This window comes from Gossypium hirsutum, chromosome D03 (assembly GCF_007990345.1).
Source record: "Gossypium hirsutum isolate 1008001.06 chromosome D03, Gossypium_hirsutum_v2.1, whole genome shotgun sequence".
In the NCBI taxonomy this organism is placed as follows: domain Eukaryota; kingdom Viridiplantae; phylum Streptophyta; class Magnoliopsida; order Malvales; family Malvaceae; genus Gossypium; species Gossypium hirsutum.
In genome coordinates, this window is record NC_053439.1 from 7981640 (window position 1) to 8007220 (window position 25581).

The following is a 25581-nucleotide window of genomic DNA, read 5'->3' on the forward strand; positions in this document are numbered from 1 at the left end:
CAACAATTTACTCTGACATTCCTAATGCCTTTTGGAATAGAAAGAAACATGAAGTAACATTACCATACGAAAACGATTTTGATGAAAGAAAAATACCCACAAAAGCAAGACCAATACAAATGAACAAAGAAATGGAAGAATTTTGTAGAAAAGAAATACAAGACCTTCTTAATAAAAAATTAATTAGAAAGAGCAGTTCCCCTTGGAGTTGTTCAGCATTTTATGTAATAAAAATGCAGAACTTGAAAGAGGAACGCCAAGATTAGTAATTAATTACAAACCTCTCAATCAAGCCTTAAAATGGATTAGATACCCAATACCAAATAAGAAAGATTTGCTACAAAAACTTTGTAATGCAAATATTTTCTCAAAATTTGATATGAAATCCGGATTTTGGCAAATCCAAATAAAAGAAGAAGAAAGATATAAAACAGCATTTACTGTACCATTTGGACAATATGGATGGAATGTAATGCCTTTTGGGTTAAAAAATGCTCCATCTGAGTTCCAAAGAATAATGAATGATATTTTTTACCAATATTCTCAATTCACAATAGTATACATCGATGATGTATTAGTATTTTCAGAAAATTTAGAAAAACACTTTAAACATATATCAATCTTTATAAAAGTCATAAGAAATAATGGTTTAGTAGTTTCTAAATCCAAAATAAGTTTATTCCAAACCAAAGTAAGGTTTTTAGGTCATTAAATTACCCAAGGAACCATTACCCCAATAGAACGATCTATAGAATTTGCTAGCAAATTCCCAGACCAAATTCTTGATAAAGTCCAATTACAAAGGTTCTTAGGAAGCCTCAATTATGTTATAGACTTTTATCCAGGTCTTAGCAAATTATGTAAACCATTATATGATAGACTCAAAAAGAATCCACAACCTTGGACAAAAAACCATACCAATATTATCACCCAAATCAAAAAACAAATCACTAAGCTTCCTTGTTTATATTTAGCTGATCTAAATGCCCCCAAGATAGTTGAAACAGATGCTTCTGAAATAGGGTATGGTGGGATCCTAAAACAAGTTAAAGGAGGAAAAGAGCAAGTAGTCCAGTTTACTTCCAGACACTGGAATCCTACTCAGCAAAATTATAGTACTATTAAAAAAGAAATTTTATCAATTGTTTTATGCATTACAAAATTCCAAAGTGATTTATTAAATCAAAAATTCCTTTTGCGAATCGATTGCAAATCAGCAAAAGAAGTTTTACAAAAAGATGTTCAAAACATTGCCTCAAAACAGATTTTTGCAAGATGGCAGGCAATTTTGAGCATATTTGATTTTGATATTGAATACATCAAAGGAGAAACTAATTCTTTGCCTGATTTTCTCACCAGAGAGTTTCTTCAAAAATGCCCCCCAAACTCCGAGACAAAGGAAAAGGGAAAATAGAAGAATCATCCAAAACCCAAATCACATCAAAACCAATTAAAACATGGTATGAAATTTGCCATGAAGAAGATGAGAAATCATCATCATCGTCAAAATCCTCCAAAAATACAATAATTCAAGATGCACAAGATCCAAATGAGATTGGTTCTCAAATCAAAAAATGGATTGAGTCCCTATCTCAATCTCCAGAAGTAGCATTGGCCTTTTCGCAAATGAAAGAGGAAACTCCTCTCAAACAAATTGCTGCTGAAGCAGCAAAGGTTTCAAAAAATAAAGAGATTGTTTTACACAAACCAAAATCTCTTAAAAATGTTTTAAAAGAGACTTCTCTCCAAGAGGTTTTCCCAAAAGAGATAGCGGTATCTTCACAAACTGCTACACAAAAATCTTCACAATATTTTCCAAACAAATATTTTGAAAAAATTCTTGTTATGGAGGAAGAATTTTCAGAAAAACCTCCACATATACTGGCAAAAGAACTTTTCAATGGATGGCATTTCAAACCATTGGATTCTCAAAAACCCCAACAGTATTATGAAAATATACTGGTCCAAACTAGATCTGTTTTGTTCAAACATTACACAAATCCAAAAGATCCAAATTTTATTACCCATTCAACAGCCCAAATATTAAAAATTCTTCGACCAAGAGATTGGAGTGAAAACCCAAATGCTCCAAAGAAATTCCCAGCCAAATTTACCACCAAAATAGACCATTACCCATATTTTACATATTGGGATTACCAAATGGCATGGTACAATGCCTTTTTAATGAACAACCAACACATGAGACATTCGTGGCTCATATATTTCAAATATGGCACCCAATTCAAATTCCCAAACTGGTTCCAAGAGTGGTGGAATTGGTACGGACCATCATCCTTTGAGATACTACCAGAAAAAATTCAAAACTTATGGCCCAAATTCTTTGACAAATTTCATCCTGAACCAGATCAAAAACACATTTACAGGACAATCCATTTTTTCTCAAAACTATGCATTTCCTGGATTGTCTCATGGAATTATTCTTATGAGCAAGACCAACACACTGGAATTCCATTATTAGTTCGCAATTACAGGACTAAATGGTGGGACAAATTTAATGATGAGAAATATGATTCAAAATATTTGGATAATTTTTTCAACAAGAATCCAAGATTATGTAAGTCTGCAGCCCCGGATCAAACCACAGCAAAATTTCTTCAAGCAAAGTCAACAACCAGTGCAATGTTAGCTCAAGCCAAGACCAAAAAAGAATACAAAAAACTCATGGCTGAAATGCTCAGCTCATTGGACTCCGAATCTGAAGATGAATCTCCGGCATCCTCAATCAAAACGGTGGATCTTGCAGATGATACCACTTCGGTAACCATCACCAGGTCCAAAAAGAAATAATACATGAACAGGAGAGATTCCCTGCAAGAAATGATGTGAACAGTAAAGATTCCCTGCAACAAAAGACAAGTGAAGTCCATATAAAATTCTTTGAATGGTTTGAAGAATATTATTTAGGATCTGTTAATACAATAAGACATAATACTAGATGGCAAACTAATAAAGGAGAAGTTAATAATATTTGTATAATTGTTTTGTTCTACTATCATTTTGATATCTTTTGATGAGATTTGTTCTCCTGCATCGGGAGCTCTCATTCTTAAAGGGTTTGCTTTTATTCCAGTATTCTTATGAAGATATTGAACCTCCATTAAAGGGGGATGTCGAGATTCAACTTCTCCTTTATTAGTTTGCCATCTAGTATTATGTCTTATTGTATTAACAGATCCTAAATAATATTTTTCAAACCATTCAAAGAATTTTATATGGACTTTATGAGTATTCATAAATCTATAATATTCTTGAAGAATATTTTCTTTTTTATCATTATAATTTTTAAAGTAATCTTCTCTTTTTTGCTTATTTTTGTTGGAAGTTAACCGAATTAACCGAAAAAATTTCTGTTTGGTTAATTTTTTTGAAAAAATTTCGGATTGGTTAACGGTTAAAAATTTTGAAATGTCGGTTAATTCGGTTAATATTATTTCGGGTCGGTTAACCAACTAAATACCCCTAATGGCGAGAGAGAGGACTTCATATTGGTTGAATGTTTTTAGTACACCCCTAGAGTTAACTACCTTACTTATCGACTCTAGCATTCTTGTGTGATGTTGTATTGATGCACTACCCCTTTTGCTGCAAAAAGGTTATAGATTTCTGGAAACTCACTAAGTTCATTTTGAACTTGCCCAGTTTTTCTTCTTTTTCACGTTTCAAGTACCTTAGGTTGCAGACCATTTGAAGGGACTCAGCCAGAGCGTGACCTCATTTGTAAGCCATCCTTTTTGTAATTTCTATACATGTACATATTTGGGCAGCACGCAGGTACATATTGGGATAGCAAGCAGGCTTGACCAACTTTTTTTTTACTCTTGTTGTATTTACCTTTGCCTAGTTTGCATCTATATTCAGTTCTCTTATGTAAGAGGTTTGACATTGTCACCTCGCAAAATATCGAACCTTCATTCTAAATTATTGAACATAATTGTATTTACTGGTTCAATTTATATTCCATATACGAGCTAGCTGAGCATTAATTAATAGTGGTACACCATCTTTAACTTGAAGTGAATCCTTATTTTCTTCTTACTGTGCGTCATTAAACTTCTCGATAACACTCTAGCTCGTCGATCATCCCAGCGAGCATAGTGGTGTTACATGAATGCAGTTGGTGTGATATTGAATTGGCAGGTATTTAAGTATTTAAGTCTTATTTCAGGTGTTTCAGTCTTGTACTAAAATGGATCTTACAGAAACAGAGAGTTACGTTGCGACGGCATACTCCCAATGTCGCAACGAGACCAAGTCAATATGTTATATCAAGACAAGGAACCCCCAAAGTCGCGACGTCAACCTAATAGTTTGCAAACATTACAATTTGGTCCTAATTCGACCTCGAGTTAGCAATAAAGCTTTCGTAAGTTCATGTAAGATCCAAAAATGATTATGCATCATATTATACACATGTTTTACTTATATTTGAATGTATAATGGTTTTAAATCGAATATAATTTGATTGTAGTTGCTCCAGCAACGAATGTAACACCTTATAGCTCGAACCCGGCGATCGGGTCAGATATTTGGGTGTTATAATTCCAACTAAACACGTCTAGGGAATTACAATATTTTGTAATTACTACCCTATACATTACATTTTCATTCAATTACTTTGTGTTGTCCAAACAGACCCTAAATTAACTATTATTATTTAATTTGAATAAACAAACAAACAAACAAAAGAAAATATCCAAAGAACTTGTCCATCCTAAGAGTTCATATAATCATATTCGAGCCATTTGTTTTTTAATGTGAAATTTAATATTAAAATTTAATAAAATTAATTTATATTTTTATAAAACTCTTAAACCCTACAATCTTATGCATTAAAACTCTAAACCTTATACCTTAGACACTAACACCTATATATTAAATCTTAATTTTGTTTACTCACCTTAAACTTTAACCCCAACCTATCTTAGGTTGTGTTCTTCATTGCTTAAGAGATGGGCTTTTACCTGGAAAAATGCTTTTCTTTGAAAAGCAATGAAGAACAGCCTTCATTTAGTAGCAAATTCTCAGCTTATTAGAAGTGCTTTGGGGCAGATGAAGAAGTAAATTTTTTTAGCTTTTCAGCCAAGAAGTGCTTTTGGGCTAGTTGTTTTACTTTTTTAGCCACACGAACGCCCTTCTTTGCTCTCTGCTCTCTGCTGGTTCTTTGTTTCTCTGCTCTCTGCTACGCTGGTTCTTTGCCCTCGTCTCTGCCCTCTGCTGGTTTGTTCTACCCTCTGCTGGTTCTTCGTTCCTCTGCCCTCTGCCGGTGAGTTTATCTTTTTTTTCTCTTCTTCTCTTCTTCTGTATATTTTTGTTTGTCTGGGATTGATTTTCGTCTGGGATTGATTTAGGGTATCTTTCCTAAGGATTAGGTTGGATATATTTTTTTTGTTGAGGGGTGTGTTCTTATGAGATATGCAGTATTCTGAGGCCAGTTTTGAACTTATGTTCAAGGCATTGCTTGAAGATTGGATAGAACTTTGAAGTGCTGGATCTTTAAGGAGATAGCATTGGCCAGATTTTTTAGGTCAAAAAGGGTTTAGGGGAGGTTCTAAGGAATGGGATTTTGGTCGGTAATTGGGATATTTATTAGTTAATTACTTATGTTTCTTTATTTGCTAGAGGCTTAATGCATCTATTCTCTAAGTTAAACTTTTAGAATAGACAGGTTCGAATAGGTAGTAAAACTAACTAGTACAATGATCTTAGAGTTCATGTTGGGCCCCTTGAACTAAAGTAAGATGCAGTTGAAATATCTGCTTTAGTATCTAAAGTTTATTGGAATTTGATAAGTTGGAGAGCATTCACACAAATAGAGCATTCACAGAATCCCATTAATGAGTTGGAGAGCAGGAGATTAACCCTTGAAAGGAAACTGCTTGAGTTGCATAGTCTAAAAGAGAAGTTGTCATGCATTGCTTATTTGCAGAAGGATTTAACTGGCAAAACTGCAGAAATTGGCAAGCTCAATTTCACAATTGCTGCACTTAAGGCTGAGATAAAGGATCTTCAAGAAATTATAAGGCAGGGTAACATGGAAGTGAAGTAGCTAGACATGGCAAAGCAGTTGATAGAGGAATTGCAGAGGAAAAATGGCAATGGTAGCCAGATAAAGGGGCAGATAATTTTGCTTGAAGAGCAATTATCCGGATTTACAGCCATTGAGACCTCTACTGGAGATGCTTTGGTTAAGAACAGGCTTGAAGATATTAAAAGTAATGAATTAAAAGTTATTAAAAAGAGGAGGAGAAACAAAGAACTTGAGCTTGAAAAGAGGGAAATTTTTGTCAAGTTAAATGCTGCTCATGCTAAACTATCTGCACTTTCTGACATGACACTGGTTAATTTAATTTTGGATTTCTTTTTCTTGCTATCTGCAAGTTTCAGTGTTTGTGCAAATGACTACTAATCGGCTTGTTCTCATATGGCTCTAAAATCCCGAATTGGGATAATAAAATTGTTTACACTTGGCACTAGGGTGTATATAGACTCTTTTCGGTTCCGAAATGTCGTGTCTAGTACATATTCAAACATGAGCACAGGTATGAACCTCCAAATATATGAAAAAAAAGGGCTTACCTGTTTTATATTCATACATGAGTACATATATATGCCTGTATTATGATTCTATATTGAGTTCACACTGAATTGTGATGCACCTACCAGAACACATTATTGATTGAATCTAAAAGGTTTGCTTCTTAAATGGTGCTGTTGCAGAATAAGACTATTGGCAAGATTAGTGAACTAAGGCAGGCCAATGGGGACCTTGCAAACAAAGTTAACATACTGCAAAAGAGTAGATTTGACATGGTTGAGGAACCAGTGTACCAACGTTGGCTTAATGTTTGCTTAAAGGCTGAAATCAAAGAATATCAAACATCATCAAGAAAGACATCGGAAAAAGGAAGTTCAGAAGGCTTCAGACCAGAAAACTAGCAAGATAATTACACAATACCCCGACACGAGCAGCACTTGGTCATATACCACATCGACTGATAGTGAAGAGATAGATAGTAGCACCATTGATAGCTCTTCAAGTAGCCAGAGAAGCATTAGCAAGAATTCTAGCACATGTTGGAGAAGCATGGATGACGGTTCTAGTGTTGTTTCATCACCAAACAAGTCCTCCACTGGAAGTCCTGAGGACAAAACTGGCATCATACGCAGGTTTTCTACTTCAATGTTTCCTTCAAAGGAACTTACTGAAACTATGGAAATGCCAAATCTTACAAAAGGAAGGCGAGTTATGTAATATTTGATATATAAATATTATCCCTTTTTAAAACTTCAATCCAAATATATGTAATATTTTAATTTGTTAGATTTATATTTTCTATGTTATGTTAATATCTAATATGAGTTATATATTCAAATACATTTTAAAATAAAATAATACAAATGTGTTAAAAGCATTAATTAAAAATAAAAAATAATTTTATAATAATACAATTACGTCAATATCTAATTACAAATATTTAATTATTATATTTAAATATTTAAATATAGTTTATATATTCTAATTAAATTTAATAAATAATTAATATTAATTACTTAGAAATATTTAAAATTAATATTATATATTAAAATATTAACAATAAGTTATAATAAATTATTTTTTATATTTTTACTAAAATATTATAATATTAACTAATTTGAACATTATAAATACATATTTGTTACTTTATAATATCATGTCTAAAATGGACATTTTATTTTTCAAAAGTACTTTTTGACAGCAATATCAAACACTCAAATTTTTCAAAAGCACTTCTCAAAAGCACTTTTCCAGAGCACTTCTCAAAAACATTTTTCAAAAGCAATGAAGAACTAACCCTTAATCTAACACTTCCCTAAAATTATAACCCTTAAACTTAGTTAAAATAATGTACCATAAACCTTACCTTACTTTTGTTTTAATTGTTAATTTTATTTAATTAATCAACTCTAATTAAAATTAAAATATTAATAAAAAAATTGATCTGGTATTAGAAAATATATAATATTAATTAATTTTAAAAAAAATATGAAGTGATACTTTTTATTTGATATTTAAAAAGTGGTTTTTTAGGATAATCCTAATCTATATTAAGCCCTCGAAAAATTTGGCGTCATTATTCAACCGAGTATCAACTCTATTAACTAATAATTAAAATATTGTTGTTTTATAAAGTAAAATATATTATTTTAGTCTTTTATCTTTTTATATCTTTTAAATAAATATAAGCATAATAAAATTTCAATAACTTTACCATTTAAATCAAACTCTTAATTAATTTTTATATCAATATTTTTATAAATTTATTTATTATATAAATTTATTTTTCACGCAATTATGCTAGAAAGGTAATTTAATATAATTTAAATTCAATAATAACGGTTTTAATCAAGAGATAATATAAAAGGTAAAACTATATTTAAGATTATTAAATTATTAATAAATTTATTTTTTGTTATTCAACTTTGAAAATTTATAAAATAATTATTGATTTATTTGTAAATTTTCATTTAAGTCACTATACTATTAAAATTGTTATTGTGTGTCTTTCTTTGTTCGCATTGTTTGTACAAGTTAAAAAGTTTTTTTCCTCTTCTTTTTGACAGTCTAATTATTTTCATGAAATAGTTTTGAACATCATAAATTTATAAATTAAAATCTAAAAAGCTTTCTTCTTTGATTTTCTACACTAACTGTTAGATCGATTTAAATTTAAGGTATATTTTTCTATTCGTCAATACAATCGTCAAATTGTCGTTGAGAATTCACTAACTAAACTTTAATAAAAAAAATTACAGGTTTAAATAAAAACTTTAAAATAGTTCAGTAATTATTTTATAACATTTTGAACTAATATAAACTTACTAATAATTATTAGTGAGCTTAGTGTTATTTACCCAATATAAAAACACATAATATATCTAAGAGCCACACACAATTAACGAACGGCAAGCTTTGGTCTGGGTACCAACTTTATGTTTTCTTTCTCCTTTCAGAAAAACACTTCCTTCATCCTAAGTAATTTGTATCTGTTTCAGACAAAGAGAAAATCTCTAGTTTTGAACAAGGGCTGTGAAAAGGAGAAATAGATGGAAAGAAAGGGCTTAGTTTTATGCAGTGTTGTCGCCTTTCTGGGAGTATTATCAGCCGCTACTGGTTTTGCTGCTGAAGCTACTAGGATCAAGGTAAGTTTATACATAGAGTTTTGATTAGATCTTCTCTGATGAATTTCTTATAAATCCTTGTCCTTTTTTCCCTTTCTTTTTCTTTTGGCTTTGCCTTACTCCTGTCTGTTTTGGGGTGATTAACACTCTGCAAAAGAATAAAAACTGTTACTTTAAAAAAAAACATTGTCTACTTTTCTTTTTTTTCCTTTTAAGTATACATGGGGGATGAAAAATGAAATATAACTTAAGAGTTAAGACATCTTAGTTTTAGTGGGTATGGTATTTTCTTTTAGTAGAAGACTATAGCTTCTTCTTCTTTTTAACGCTTGTGATTTCTTATGAAAAATTCCTTGAGAAACATAGAGAAACCAGATGGTATTTTCTTTTGTTTTTTAATGCTTGTGACCTCAGAAAAAGAAGATAATGCTTTGAGAGCCCTACCCTCTGGTATTTATTTAGCTAAGTGCCTTTTTTTTATTGGGAGTTTTTCTGAAGGGATGAATGTATGAAACAGAAACATAGAGAAACCAGATTCTTAACCTAAGCACAGTGAAGTAAAAATTCAAGGTATTTGAGGGCTAGTCATTATTATTATTGAAAAGTTAATGGAGGAGAGATTCATTATAGACCAAAGTGGGATTTGATCTGTAGAGTTTGAAGTCTTACCAAATAATGGGAGAGGTTCTAGCAGTGAGGCTTCTGTTTCTTTTTCTTTTTCATCATATTTTAGTCATCCTGGCATATAGAATGAGTATTGGTTAAACCACTTCCATGTTCCACTTGCATGAGTTCAGTTTTGTGCATGCTTTGAATGGGACTTTGGGCAAGTTCTTGCAACAATCCTTTGATTAGTTAACTTTAGTCTCTTTTGCACATTGAAAGCAATTTATTTGTCTCCATTGTCACTGTATTCCATTTTACGGGGAGCACTATTATCTCATATAATTGGCTGTTTCTTTAAAATTTTGAGCCGAATGCTTGCACTCACAGTCCATGCTATTTTTTTGGAAGCCTGAGTTAAATTGTTAAGCGCAGAACCTATGGTGTGGACAGCTTTATGCTTCTAAAGACAAGTACAAATAGTGAAATTACTTGGTTCATCTATTTTGTCCAAAATACCTGCTGGCATTAATTTTCAAAATCTGTTTTAATTGGAGCTTGTGAAACTGAAAATATGAATGATATGCTACTACTTCTCTATGCATTAAGTTTACTTGGATATATGTTTTCTGGAATTCTTGTGATGACCAATTGTCCTTTTTTCCCTCTATAGGCTTCAGAAGTTAAGTTTGTATCCACTACACAATGTTCTTATCCCCGAAGTCCTGCACTTGGTCTTGGCTTAACTGCCGCTGCCGCACTTCTGGTAGCTCATATAATTATTAATATTCCAACTGGGTGTATTTGCTGCAAAAGAACCAGTCGAAGTTGGAACTCCTACTGGACAAAAGCTCTTGTCTTCTATGTTATTTCTTGGTGATTCTCGAGCACTTGTTGATAAGACTTTTTTCCTGATTTATTTTTGGCATCATATGTTTTTTATTTTCTTATTATTATTGGTAGGGACTAGGGACTAAATTTTGGAACCTGGATCTTCTGCTTTCTTCATATGATAAGTAGCCTTTATTGCTGCACTACTCTAACGGCCTGAATGTTCAGTTTGATTTGTTTATGATAGTTATTATTTCCTTTTAAATAAGAGGACACCATGACTCAATCATCCTTATCATTTTAAGCCAAACTGGCTTAGTTTGATGTTTTTGTCTTTTGGGAGAAGAATGAATCAGCTTTTGATAATAGACAGATGCATTTTTCTAAAACCAAAAGAAGTTTTCTCCACTTGCCTGTTTGCTGTTGTAGAATGGGGCACAATCATCACCACACTAAGAATAATAAAGATAGCTTCTATGCAAAATTTGAGTTGCATTCATTTAAACTTTAATGTCTATATTACTCTGGTTAATTTTTTTTTAAATGAAAGAATTCTTAACTTGTTTGAGTGCGGATGCCCTAGAGTTTTGTTTTAGATAAGGATATCGCATTGTTCTGAAGTGAAGGTTTGCTGGTATCTTAAACATCTAGACATATTTTGCTTAGATACTTATACCTAAGTCCTAATTTAGGCGACATTTACTAGTTATCTTCTTAATAAGATGTTTGAAAGAAATTAATTAATGAAATGCTAGGCATTTGCAGTTGTAGGATCAGTAGTTCAATTAGGAGTCTATTGTGACCTCAAACTCGACTAGGACTTTTCCATCTTTTGACAATCAGTTAGCAATCGGTTTTGGGTGCTTAGCATAATATCAAAGCCTGGGGGTGGGACATGCATTGCCTTGTATGTTCTTTGTTGATTTATGGTTATAGTCTGCTTGTTTTGCCATTGTTTCAGTTGGCATTTGGCCTACATATATAAGTGGTGTCTTCAGGCCGGTTTCATTTGGGTGGTGTTGTGGCCTTATATTTAAATTGGAGTTGTTTTCTATTATCTTATTGGTTTTAGGATGGAGGCTTTACAAGCTATCACATGCATGTTGAATGCAACTGTGAAAGAGGATTATTTGGCTTAAGAAGCATAGGATTAGAACTTCAATATATGGGTGTCTAGTTGATTTCCAGTTCTGCATGTTTGTTTCTGTTTGCCAGTTGCTTGAGCCAAGGATTATAGGTTGAGAATATGAGTAGTCATTGGACTGTTAATGTGCCTGGAGAAAGAACTTTGAATTGGAAGGATTCATAGGTGTATAGATTGCAACTCTTGAAGTTTTCCTACTTGTTATTGAAGTTTGTGATATCATTTTTCTTGCCACTGTAACCTAAGAACCCATTTAGAAATAAACTCCAAAGAGTGTCAGCTTTTTTTAGTTCATTTTATTGATTTTTACTGCATAGAGGGAGATGAGGACAGGTCTGGTATATCTAGAAAATTTTGTAATAAAAGCTTTAGCTTGCTTTTAGTTAGAGAATGGCCAGTGAATAACTTGAGAGAAAAAAAGAGCTTTTACTTGCTTAAATAGGCCTCTGAAGCTCAGATCTTCTAATGTTTGAAAGAGTGCCTGAATGTTAATGTGAACTTTAAAGAAAGCAGAGGTGTGTTCTTGGTTATTCCATGTGATGTGAGTAGTCCCACTTAGGCTTAATAGTCCAATCTGGTTTCGCTTGCAGTGTGCCGACTTTCTGTCTGAGTAATGAATCAAATGCTTATTCCATATCTATCCAGGTTCACATTTGTTATAGCTTTCCTTCTCTTGCTAACTGGTTCTGCACTCAATGATCAACATGGTGAAGAGAGTGTGTACTTTGGCAACTACTACTGCTACGTCGTGAAACCCGGAGTCTTTGCTGGGGGAGCTGTCTTAGCCATTGCAAGTGTGGTTTTTGGGATCTTCTATTATCTCACCTTAAACACAGCAAAGAACACAAGTGATCCTTGGGGCAATTCAGCTGTTCCGAATCAAGGTGGCGGCATAGCCATGGGACAACCTCAGTTCCCAACCCAGACCTCTCAGGATCCTGTTTTTGTACATGAGGATACTTATAACAGGCGGCAGTTCACTTGAGAATTGTAAGACCTTGTTTTTGCTGCATGCATTGCTTGTAGCAAATGAAAATGATTCCCCAACATAAATTTTACAGAACAAACTTTAAGCAGAACCGGTCCAAGCTTTTCATGAAGATTTGTCAGATAGCGAAATTCATCTGGTTTTCGTATTATAATCTTAAATATGTTGTATTTATATTCTTCTTTTTTTAGTGTATTTTACCGTAACATCTTTCCATTTTATTTCTTTTCTAAAATCGCCCTATTTAACAAAAGAAGAGCTCCTATTTTATAAATCTTGTCCCACTTGAAAAGTTTAATTTTGAAACCTAAAAATAAAAATAAAAATAAAGTAAAAGTAAAAGGTTAAACTGGATTAGCGAAATTTGCACTATTGCTGCTAATAAATACAATTTCTTTTTCGCCCAAAATGGAGTTGGGTCTTCCCAGAAAAAGCTAAAATACAGCCACCAAATGAAGAAACCGAGTCAGGTAATTGTAAAAATGTGACTATATAAGCTTGCTAGGAGCACAAAAGAAACTCAGAATATATGTATGTGGAAAATGGAAGAACAAACGGATAGCAAAACCCAGCCATTCGGGATTGTTGGTCATATCTGCTTGAATGAATTGCATTCGATTTATAAAACCTACTCCGATATAAATAAAGTACTTTTCAACATAATAAGCGTACACATCTAAAAGCAAATGTAAAAGTGAAATATATATGTATGTAAAACAGATTCCACCTGCTAATGCTATCGCTTTTTTATCCTGTCCTGTTATTGGTAAAATTCCCATAAAACGTCCACTTTTACAGTCAAAATCTACTTATGTTGGTAAAACTAGACAACCATTTCCTGACTGCCCGAACAAGAGTAGAGAATAATGGAATAGGTTGGCCCGAGGAAACCAGATTTTATGCAAATTCCGAACTGCCTGCTTCTTGTTCCATTGATTTCTCAGAAACAAATGTCAAGTATACCCCTAAAACGCTACAAGTATTAAATATGTTCTTATCATGTAACTTAGTTTCGAAGCTGATTACCTTACCTGGTTCATCTAATTATTGGAAAGAAAGAAGACACGTCAACTTGACAATGCTGACAATGCAGTTGGTGGTGGGAATGCTTTTTGTCAAAAAGAGGAAATTAGCAATTGCTTATTTTGCTAACAATATTTAATGTTTCATCGTATCAATGTACAATGTAATCTATGACGGATCTCTTACTGCATCACTAGTGGAGAAAATCACTTTACTAGCTGCTTTTGAAGGTGGCCTATTGATCTTCTCAAGTAACCTACTAAATACTAGTTTGACAGGTATGCAAGCCACTGTTGTAGGTCCAGATGACTCTGCTCTAATTAATCCATCCATTTGGTGGTTATCGCTATCATGTATAGGCTTCAAACTGAGTTTATGTTCTATACCAATTGAAGACAGAGCTCTTGTTTTCTGGCTAGAAATTAAGCTTACGTTCTTCGGTAACTTCTTTTGGAATTTCCTCTCAGTTGGAGAGCGTGGGCCATGAGATATGCTCTTTTTAACCAGGCCTGCCTTATAATCAGAACTTCCTGTATTGTACTTCTTGAAAGGTGGTTCACCTTCATGGTCCAAGGATTGATATTCAGCTGCTTCATAACTACCCAATGCAAATGGCGGGTTGGGCCGGGGGACCCTAAAATTGGTCCTCTTGGCAGTCCTCCATGCAGGCGGAAGTGAAGTATTTCCATCATGGTTACTTAGTCCATTACTGAAATAACCACTAGTTGGGAGAAGGGTGTCAGTTGAACTGTCTTCTAGAGCTTCAATTTGAATGGGATGCCCTATAATGGCCTTTCCATCCAACTTGCTTAACAATGAAACAATAGGTACAGGAGGTTTCTGATAGCTTGCTTGGACTTTCAAATCAACATCCATCAACATAGATCTTCTCTTCCCACGGAAACTACGATGGGCAGCAAATGTCGGATCAAAGTGCCACACTCTTTCCTCCCACTCTCTTTCCACAGCAGCATGGTTCTCCCAAGGCATTCCTTCCCAATCAATGATGTTATGGTTGAAACTATATCTCCTTCTGAATGTATCCCTTGGTGTACGCAAGTATCTTCTATCATCAAATCCAACCATTTGGGTACAAAAATCTTTTGCACTCAAATCAGCCACATCAACATCATCGTCGAAGTCATGATTTAAATGAGAACTATGACCTAATGGCCTTCTTCTAAAAGTTCCCCTTTCTTCATGATATGTCCCATGAGTAGATCCATCATAACCTCTTATCTCTGCTGCATCCATGGACCTTTTTGTCAGATTTCGCATGTTCCTTTTCCCTTTTAGCTGCCATTTGGACACTGCTTCATTCATAGAAAGGTGATCATGAGAATAGAAGTGAGACATCTCACCAGAAAGAGATGACTCATCAGATTCTCCCTGGCCCATGCTTCCACCTCCTAGGGTGTCAGGCCTTCGAAAGCCACCCAATCGGACTTCCTTACAAACAGTAGCACCTGAATACATAGAATAAGGAAATAATGAGAATAGTAATCAGTTACCAAAAACTACCAATAGTTAGGCAGGCCATTATGCTTTTCAAACTAAACATCAATTCCATCAGGTAAACAACACTGATGTTTCTTGAACTCAAGCGCAGGTGTCTGTATGTGTCAAAAAATCTGATTCGTCAATTGCCTTAAATCCAAAGGATCCATAACAAAATTATGGGTGCTGAGACTCATAATAACATTAATATAATAGTATGCGTTTATTCAATTACAATAGACTTGATTATTGAATCATGAATGGGCTTTCAAATATCATTGTACATTCAATTTTTTAAAATGAGTTTTGAATTTAAAAATTGTCTGGACCCAAATCCTCTAGTATAATCAACCTATTAGTTGGCCTAAAGAAGTAGATAAACTATGTGTAGGTGTCCTAATGGACCCAAAACAGAGCAAAATGAACCAAATGGATAAAGAAATGGTTGGCAGAATAAACATGATGAAAAGTAGTCACATGATTGAGCTTAGACTTTTTGACACTTCAATGCAATTTCCAACCCCCAAAATTGTAATTATTTTCTGTCCTATTTCTCAAGTGTATTTCTATGTTTTGCTAATCTTCCTTCTCATGTTTTCTTCATTCTCTTTCGTCCTTCTTTCTTCGCCATCTCCCTAGATAAGCAAGGAGAATTCAGCACATATCCCATACCCATACTCATATCCATGTCTATTCTGTCAACATGGTCTAATATGCTGAGTCCAAGAGCAGAGATCAATACCACAAATAGTTAGACAAGTCACGATGCTTTCTTAACAAAACATCAAATTTCTAAGATAATCAGAAGGGCATCAATGGATGGCAGTCAAACCATAGGGGCCATGCCCCCCAAGAGTTCTCAAATTCCCACATTTTGATCAGCAAACTAAGTCAAATTCAAAAGACTATTTATATACACATATATAGGCCCCTGAAAATTGTTAATGTTATATTACAATTCTATGATTTATATTATTTTCATGCATATTTATATGCTGACATCTAGAATAGGGTATTTAAGAACCAAGGAGAAATTTTGATTTCATATGTAGCCGATAAACCAACTTTCAGATCCCATTCTAGATCTCTGCTTTGGATTAAGTACAGCATTATTTTTCAACTACGAAATTTGGCCACTTTACTCTATAATTCATTTAAACTACAATAAATACATATATGTTATGAGCAAATTTTATAACAGTAATTACATTTTTTTATGGAAGAGGATTTCAAATATTTCTTAGGTTAATATACTAAAAAATTCCTTAAACTAATACTCTTTGTTTAAAGAAGCCCTTATACTATTTTCGTAGTTTAATAAGCCCCTAGTCTATAATTTTTTTAAAGAAGCCCTTATACTATTTTTGTAGTTAAATAAGCCTCTAACCTATAATGTTTACCCATAAAAGCCCTTGATTTTAATGTCAAAGTAAAAATATTTTGAATTTTAGGTTCTTTATCTTAATTTTTTTGTTAATGCAATAGAAATTATATACACTTTAACATCAACATAAAATTTAAAAGAGTAATTAGAATTTTCAAAAGAGTTATTAAGTGTATTATATATATAAGCACTTTCAAAAGAATTTAAAATATTATTTTTATTTTTATTTAATAAACTATTCTCATCAAATTTATATCAATATTAAATGCAAAAAATTCAAAATATCTTCCTTCAATATTAAAATCAATGGCTTCCATGGGTGAAAATCATAGGTTGGGGGCTTATTTAACTACAAAAATAGTATAAGGGCTTGTTTAAACAAAATGTAGTAGTTGAGGGGCTTTTTTAGTATAGCCTATTTTTTAAACAAAATAGTATGTTTAGAACTAAAGGAACACCATTAAAGTGTTCAATGCTCTGTTGTTCAGACTCCATAATAGGTAGAGCACTTGTGTCAACACAACTCAAAACAGATATTTGTACGGGATCTGGGTTGGATTCTCTAGGGAGATGGCAAAAAAAGATGGAAGAAAGAGAATAAAAATAACATGAGAAGGAAGATTGGAAAAGCATTGAAATGCACACAAAAAGAGGCAAAAATATTAAAAAATTTTGGGTTGGAAATTGCATTGAAAAGTCAAAAACTCTAAGCTCAAATACATGAATACTGTTTATCTTGTTTCTTACACCAATGTACTTGTCGTTTTCTATTATCCATTTGGTTTATGTTGCTTGGTTCATGTTTTGGGTCAATTAGGACACTTGGGCTTCAATTTAGCTACTTTATGGGCCAAGGAGGTTGACTAGAGTATTAGAGCTCAAAAAGGTTTCTCAAGGTTTTAAAGCCAAAAGCCATTTTAGAAAATTGGAATGTACAATAATATTTGAAATCCCAGCTATAATTCAATAAAAAATGTCCGTTATAATTGAATTAACATAGACTACTTTATTAATTTATAATGTGTCCCCCACACCTGTATCTTAGTTTTAGATCTTTCTTAGCTGTATCTACATGTCTTCAATTTAAGAAACTTAATGAATTAGACACTTTCGCACATACCTCCACCCAACACCTGCACCCGAGTCTGAGCTACATAGATAACAGAAAACAGTATGTGAAACTTAAGGTTCTCAAGTCAAGTAACAGCAACAGAAGGATTGCATGTCTGCAGGATATGCTCAATCCTAAAGTAGAAAAGACTTATCTAGGATGCAAGATACTCTTCTCAACATAATGCATGAAACTAGAACTAAGAATAAGATCAGTTAACCTGAGTGTGAAGTGATATCTTCATCCATATCTGGTTCAGTCTCAGATGAATCAGACTCTGGCTCAGATTCAGAGGAAGTTGATTCAGAAGAACCAGATTCAACATCTTCCAAGAACTCCCTAGTATGATCTTCAATAATGTGACTACGAAAAGGATAAGAATCACACTCCACAAAATGGGAAGGTGACATCTCAATCTGAGTTGGAGGAATTTCTTTATAATCCAAGGCATCAAATGACTCAGGTGGGAAGTACATGCATCTGCTCCTCTTTGCTTGGGAAACACCTCGTCTCTGCTCCCCTCCTGAAATATAAGTAGAACCAGCACAAACATCAGGATGCAAAAAATCAAGAGACTTCTAGTTTCGCACTATTCTGCAACACTTGAACAAAAGGATGTCTCATGCTATATCTATTGACAAAAAACAGCTCAGTAATTCCCTCATGTAACCTTTTCATTTCATCTAAACAAGATTTACCATTTATGTGATTGTTCCTTCCCATGCTAGAAACCTTGCCGGAAGGAGATAGACTCTCATCAACATCCATAGCACCATAAGATGTAAGCTTTTGTTTTGCATATGCAGTTTTGAGCCCCAAATCCTGCAATCCTCTCATCCGGGGTAAGACTTCAGCAGGGTTATTTTTCCAACTTGGTTGATTTTCGACTTGGTCTTTCTGCAAGTTTACAGGGCTGCTCACTGTCTCACCCTTGATGGAAGTATCTTGACTCCTGGATTGATTTGATTTTGACTTCCCAGGTTTCCCGTTACTAATATCTGAACCTCCAGAATCCTTTTTGGTGGAACCAGAAGATTTACTTTTTGCATAGGAAGGTCTATCAAATTTTCCTTGTTTTTTCAACAACTCCTTCTCAAGTTCAAGCGCATGAAGGATAGCATCTTCCCGTCGAGCATATTTCTCTCTTTTCTTGGGTGGCATACCTTGTGAGGATTCTGCCCTTTCAATGCAATCATCAAACTCCCCACATCGAAATGCCTTCACACGCTTAGACTTTTCTAAATTGTACCAATCACTGAGAAGAAAGGAAAAAATGAAAAAGTCTTACAAGCAAAATAAATTGAAATCAGAACAGAAGATTATATATCATAAATATTCTAATCAAAACAAGGTAAAAAGAAAAAAAAATAGTCATGACATCATAAAGACTATATCCACAAAATATATACAGAAAAGGGAGACAATAAAGAAAAAGGAAGTCCCAGGAATATTCTCCAAATAAGATGACCACAAAAACAGTTGCAAAATGATGGAAGTAATGCAAATCTAAAAAGTTTATGTTCCCAGGTTATTTCCACATTCTCCACATCAATTTAAAAGAATGAGAGAACTTCAAAATTTTCCAGACAAATGGGGATATGAGAGGTAAGGAAGACAACCTGGATAGGAAAAGATATAAACACGCAAAAGAGGAAGGGAAGGGAAGGAAAGGTGATAGTCTTTCCATGAAGTAGAGGAATTGTCTAGGAAAATATGACACAAATGGATTAATTAAACTTAGGGGCCACGTTCTAGGACCAGAACTCGTTTAACATTGCAACAAAATAATGAAAGCGTTTATATAGCAAAGGAATAACAGTATCAGATTCTCAGTAAATTAACAATCAAATTAGCATAACTAGAAGTCAAAATTGCCTCAAATACAGTTCTCTTCTAATAAACTTCAGATATGCTAGAGGATACCAAAGTTATTTGTTGGCCTAAAACTTGAAAAGAGAACTTCTGACTTATTATTGCATACAATATTCTCCAAAAGACTACAAAAATAACCTTTCTCCATACTTCTAAAAGTCAGTTTTGGCTTGTATCTTTCATGGAAATGTAGAAAACATCACTATGGCATCTCTTACTCTAACATGGATAAAAAAGGAGCAATGAAATAAGATAACAGATATTTTTATGCTCCACTGCTCAGAATAAGGTTTAAAGGGCCATAGCTAGGGCCATAAAAATTCAACAAGTACATTGTACAAGGGTAAAGTCATATCCTTTTTGACATTCTTAACTAACATAATAGTGTAAACATTATTCTAAGGACATTAATGACGTCAAAGCGTTACATTACTAATTCATTGAGCAAGGTAACATATAATGTGCCATTAAGAAAATAAAAATGTGCATGGGTGTGTACGGTGGCGACGGTGCTAATCTTTTACAAATAATTGTTGGCATCTATTTATAGGTCAAGCATTCAAACAATAGATGAACAAAAAAATTAATTGCAGCTCTGATTAGTCTTCCACATTCTCCTCTCTCTTTAATTAAAAACAATGAAGCACTGATATATGTCATTCAGACCCATATTTAGATTTTAGATCTTCAGAAACCTTTCTGCACAGTGACAAGGAATAGACTCTGGAAAAAACTATCAATCATTCACAACTTCCTAAGCAAAACTAAAGATGAATCAAAACCGAGATCATATCATAGTGCGTCACCAGAATACTTCATTTGCTCTTCATGTCTTATATTCGTAGAATCATTCTCACTTTCTGTCTGAAACTCAATTAATCCGTAACATGTTGGTACCTTAAGTTCGTAAGACTCAGAACAACCCGACTTCATTTGCCATAAACACTCCTAAAATTGACATAAATCTCATTATTCTCTATTCTTCCGCTACTTCAATTCTATCCTGAATCACAGACTGCTCTAGGCGTATAAACAAGTAAAAGTTCTTTGCAATGCTCAAATGAATAAAGGCAATAAAATTCAGAAATAAGAACAAAAAATAAGACTTACACGCTGGCATCCTCTCTGCCAAGAAGTTTGACCGGAGTTCCGGTCCTTGGAGACATAAGGTGAGAAGTTGGTAACTCTTCGGGGCCCAGTATCTTCCCCGGCCACCATGAACCGTTCCTCCGTCGTACCCATACGATCGACCCGACTCCTCCTCCATCTGATCCTATCCCACTCTCCATCTCTTTCTTTCTAAACACTCTTTCTCTACCTCTATCCCTATCCTTATTTCTCTATTTCCGTACAATTAACAGATATCCCATCTATATCTATAAAAACAAACAGAAAAGAAAGGAAAAGCAAAAAAGTTCAAATTGAAGGTCTAAGAAGGGGGGTTTCAGCCTCCGGCGAAGAAAAAGGAGAAACGGAGATTCCGAAAGCGGGAGAAAGCTATAGATCCGAACAGAAGGATTCGGGTTAGGGTTAGGGTTTCCATTCAGAAATTAGATTTGGGGATTTTTGTGCATTTCTATTTTTTTTAGTTTTTTTTTTCTTGGTTGCATTAGGTTCTCTCTTTGTTTTTTTTTCTCCGGTCTCTAGAAGTTTCTGTTAGTTCCCGTTCTTTCAATGGCATTATTTATTCTACAATTGTTCCAAACGTGTAAAACTCCAAACCGGTTTGAAGTACCGGTTTGTTTTATTTTTGGGTAAATGATATCATTAGTAACTAAATCATGATTAAGTTTTTATTTTAGTCATTTAATTAAAAAAGTTACAATCTAGTTATTGAATTATTCGAAAATTTTTATTTAAATACTGAATTATTCAAAAAAATTTATTTATGTCACTGGGCTGTTATTTTTTTTTTAAGTTTCACTAACAAGCTACAAGCAATGATTCGATGATTGGTACAATGGATCAATATCTATTGACAAGTAAAAAAAACATAATTTAGATCCAAGTCGATCTAAAGGTCAGTTTCAAAGATCGGAAAAAAAATCTATTTAAATTTTGGTTCGAAAATTCTTGACATCCAAAGTTGCTTCCTAAAAAATTAATAAACTATAGAAAAGAAAGGGAAAAAAACTGAATTTAATGTAACACCCCTAACCCGTATCCATCGCCGGAACTGGGTTACGAAGCATTACCGAAGTTTACAGATCAAACAGACAGAAATTTCAAACATTTCATATCATATAATATTCAGGTCAAAAACAAATCAAACTCATACATACTGTCCCTTATTCAAGCTCTCGAGGCCCAAAATACACATTAAAAACAAGTCGAGACTAATTCAAAAACTCAAAAAAATTTTAGGAATATATTAAGAATTTTCAAAGCAATAGGGTTCATACGGCCAAGAGATATGCTCGTGTCTTAGGTCGTGTGGGCATTCAAAATAGGGACACACGGCCGTGTCCTAACCCGTGTCCATGCTCGTGTAACTCTCTGACTTGAGTCACACGGTCAAGCCACACGCCTGTGTGCTAGGCCATGTACCCTTTGAAATGGCCTTGCACGCCCATGTACTAGCCGTGTGTCTTACACGGCCGAGTCACACACCTATGTGTCTGGCCGTGTGGACCTAAAATGTGTCTTTAACAACAATTTTTCCATTTTCTACATGCTTGGACATTAAACAACTCAAAAACCATTCATTTAACCATTTCAAAACACGATCAAACACATTTAAAACATACCAAAACAATCATCCTAGGTACCTAACTAATGTACCCTCATTGGTACCACATTTATATCATCAATTCATATCATCAAAGCATCATTCAAATCCAAATTATAAACAAACCAATATTAAACTTATAACCTCATTTACAATCAATCCACGAAATAACTATTATTTAGACACCCTAGATACATGCCGACACAAAAGATAAATATCACCACATTTGAGTTCAGGATTGTTGTTGGATGTTGAATTAGCAATCAAAAGTGAAGTATCTAACCTGCGCACGGAAAAACAAAATCGTACGCTAAGTAAAACTCTATGGTATTTCTATAATCTGAATATTAAAAACAAGATAATATCATATGCGCAATTAAATTATAAGCACATATTAATGTCTAGTATCATAACTATCATATTTCATTTGTTAAACAATGTCTCAATTTACACAATTGCTATATAAATAATTATTCACATATCAAACCACATTTATTCATACAATGGCATTAGCCATTCAATACACAATTCATGAACACATCATTTCATACCATACTCAATTTTCATCACTTGTTATATAATAGCCTTTTACAATTTGATCCACATATCATTTAAACAATAGCATTAGTCATTTCATACCCACTTCATGAGTACATAACTCATGTATCTCTTTTTCATATTTCAAATCACTATCCCAATTTCAACTCACATTCAATATCATCCAATATCATCCAATATCAATCATAGTACCATTTTATTTAATTACCCCTATTAACACGATTCGGGCTCGGACGGATACACGGATCCAACCAACACACCAGTTTGGCACCCAGTGCCTCATTGACTCGAAGTCGAAGAAATCCTGAACTCTTCCTATCCTATGGCATGTCATTTATATCCGACTCAGCCTGATACAGTTAATAGGGTTTTAATTCACTTTCCAAATACAACCAATATCCAATTATCATATTTGCACATATTTATTCATAATATATATATATATCAATTCAATCCAATTCAATCAACTTTAAATCAATTCAATAGTCAAAGTGTCAAATACTCACATCAACCACTTACAATATACATTAAATCAAAATACAACAATTAACAATTAGGTTCGGATTATAGAAATACAAACCAGACGTCTACTTAATCTTTCCCCTTTTTAGTCGAGGATTTCGGTACGACGTTAGCTACGGAATTAAAACAATTAAAATTCATCAATATAACACAATTCAATTTCATATTGAATATTTCAATTTTAACTTAATATTTTCCTTTAGTCCCTAAACAGAGACTAATTTTTATTCTTCACAATTAATCTTATATTTTTATACAAATTTCAATTTAAACTAAATTTAACTCCCTATTTTCACTTAAACCCATAAATTTCAAATTTTTCACAATTTAGTCCCTATTACTCAAAATTTACAATTTATTCTATAATTTAATCCTTTTTCACTTCTAGCTTAAAAATCTATCAATTTAATCCCTAATAATAAGATTATTCAACATTAACAACATTTAAAAACTCAATCAATACTAAAATTTCGACATGGGTCGGGTAATACTTAACACCGAGATTTCAAAAACATACTATTTACAAGAAAAGGGGACTAAATTAACTAACCAATTGAACTTGAAAACTTTAAAAGTACCTAAGGGCGTGGGACTGTTTCTCCTTTTTCCCTTTCTTTCTTTTTTTTTTCTAATTTTGTTCGGGTTTCTTTCTTTTTCTTTCTTTTATTACTTTTTGTTTTATTATAAATATAATATATATATATACTTAACAATTAAGATTTCTTATTATAATATAATATATATAAATAAATTTGCATATAATATATATATCACTAACTGTCCCACTTAAAGAAACAATGACAAAATTATTTCTTTAGTCCCTTTAATTATTCTTTAATCTATAATTTAACTTTCACATTATATGCAATTTAGTCCTTATACCTAATTACTTTTAATTTATGTAAATTCACTTAAACAAAATCTAATTAACTACACAACTAGCTTCGTAAATATTTATTAAAAATATTGACGAGTTCGATTTACGGGAACGGAGTCCTGAGAATGCACTTTTTTTTTCAATTTGGTTCTTTTTAATTAATTAACTATCGAAACATTAAAATTTTTTAACGAAACTTCAATACCACCTTAATGACACTCTGTAAATATTTATAAAAATATTTATGGCTCGGTTTATAAAAACAAGGTCCCGATACCTTATTTTCTAAAACTACTTGAACTTAATAAATCACTTATATAACATAAATTATCAAATCAAAAACCTTTTTAAAAATTACATTTGACTCGTAAATATTAAATAATAATATTAACAAACATACTCGTCGAATTTGATGACCTCGAAATCACTATTTCTGACACCACTAAAAAATAGACTGTTACATTTAAGCTTATTCAAGGTAGTGAGATAAAAAGAATGATATGAATAAAATTAGTTAGTAAGAGTGAATTTTGATATTATAATCATGAAATTAAATTATAAATGAATGTGCCTTATGATAAATATATACAAACTGTACAACATACCAAAAAAAACATGAATGATTGAGCATGTGAAAATCAATATAAAACAAATTATTATTATACGAAACAACAAAATTCTCTATGAAATATGGAATGAAACAAAATATGAGAAGAATTGGTACACAATATGAACATAACATAAAAAAATAATTAAAATAAAATACAAAAGTTAACATCAACACGACACCAATGTATGAATATATTAATATATACATTAAAATAAATTATTAAGTTTATACTACTTCAAACAAAAACAATATGGCACATATATACAAATAATTATACGATATAAATATAATATGAACAAATAATTAACATACAACACAATGAATATAACACAAATATAACGTGCGCACAAATTCTTTATTTTTATTTTTTTTCAAAAATGGACTGAAACAAAGAAATATTAATATGCTATTAAATATAAACACTTAACGTATAAAAAGTAGAGGTGTCCATGTGCCGGGCCGGGCTCAGAAAAAATTTTGGCCTGCATCCTAGGCCTGGGCCCAGCCCGGCCTAAGAAAAAATTTCTGAGCTTGGCCCAGTCCATTTTTAATAAACACCAAAAAATTATTTTAAAAATAAAAAAATAAAAAAATATTTTAAAAATAAAAATATATATTTATGGCCAGGCTCGGGGCCAAAAAAGTGGTGCCCG

At 32.8% G+C, this 25581-nt stretch overlaps 2 protein-coding genes and 1 long non-coding RNA gene across 3 annotated transcripts; 2 read left to right on the plus strand and 1 right to left on the minus strand.

Annotated features, from left to right (window-relative positions):
• Positions 1 to 4847: 4847 nt before the first annotated feature.
• On the plus strand, positions 4848 to 7329 carry LOC107950573 (uncharacterized). Its single transcript, XR_001698111.2, has 2 exons — positions 4848 to 5284; positions 6739 to 7329. It is a non-coding gene; the product is annotated as an uncharacterized lncRNA (long non-coding RNA).
• Positions 7330 to 8946: 1617 nt separating this feature from the next.
• Positions 8947 to 12920, plus strand: LOC107950571 (uncharacterized). Its single transcript, XM_016885452.2, has 3 exons — positions 8947 to 9201; positions 10457 to 10659; positions 12404 to 12920. The coding sequence occupies exons 1-3, from the start codon at positions 9106 to 9108 to the stop codon at positions 12741 to 12743; spliced, it is 639 nt and encodes a 212-aa protein (XP_016740941.1). The 5' UTR covers positions 8947 to 9105; the 3' UTR covers positions 12744 to 12920.
• A 935-nt stretch (positions 12921 to 13855) lies between these two features.
• LOC107950570 (uncharacterized protein At1g51745) lies at positions 13856 to 21351 on the minus strand. The gene is made up of 4 exons (XM_016885451.2): positions 20744 to 21351; positions 18460 to 19016; positions 17982 to 18284; positions 13856 to 15235 (listed from the first exon to the last, which is right to left on the minus strand). Exons 1-4 carry the CDS (start codon positions 20920 to 20922, stop codon positions 13938 to 13940), a joined length of 2337 nt encoding a protein of 778 aa, XP_016740940.1. The 5' UTR covers positions 20923 to 21351; the 3' UTR covers positions 13856 to 13937.
• Positions 21352 to 25581: the final 4230 nt, after the last annotated feature.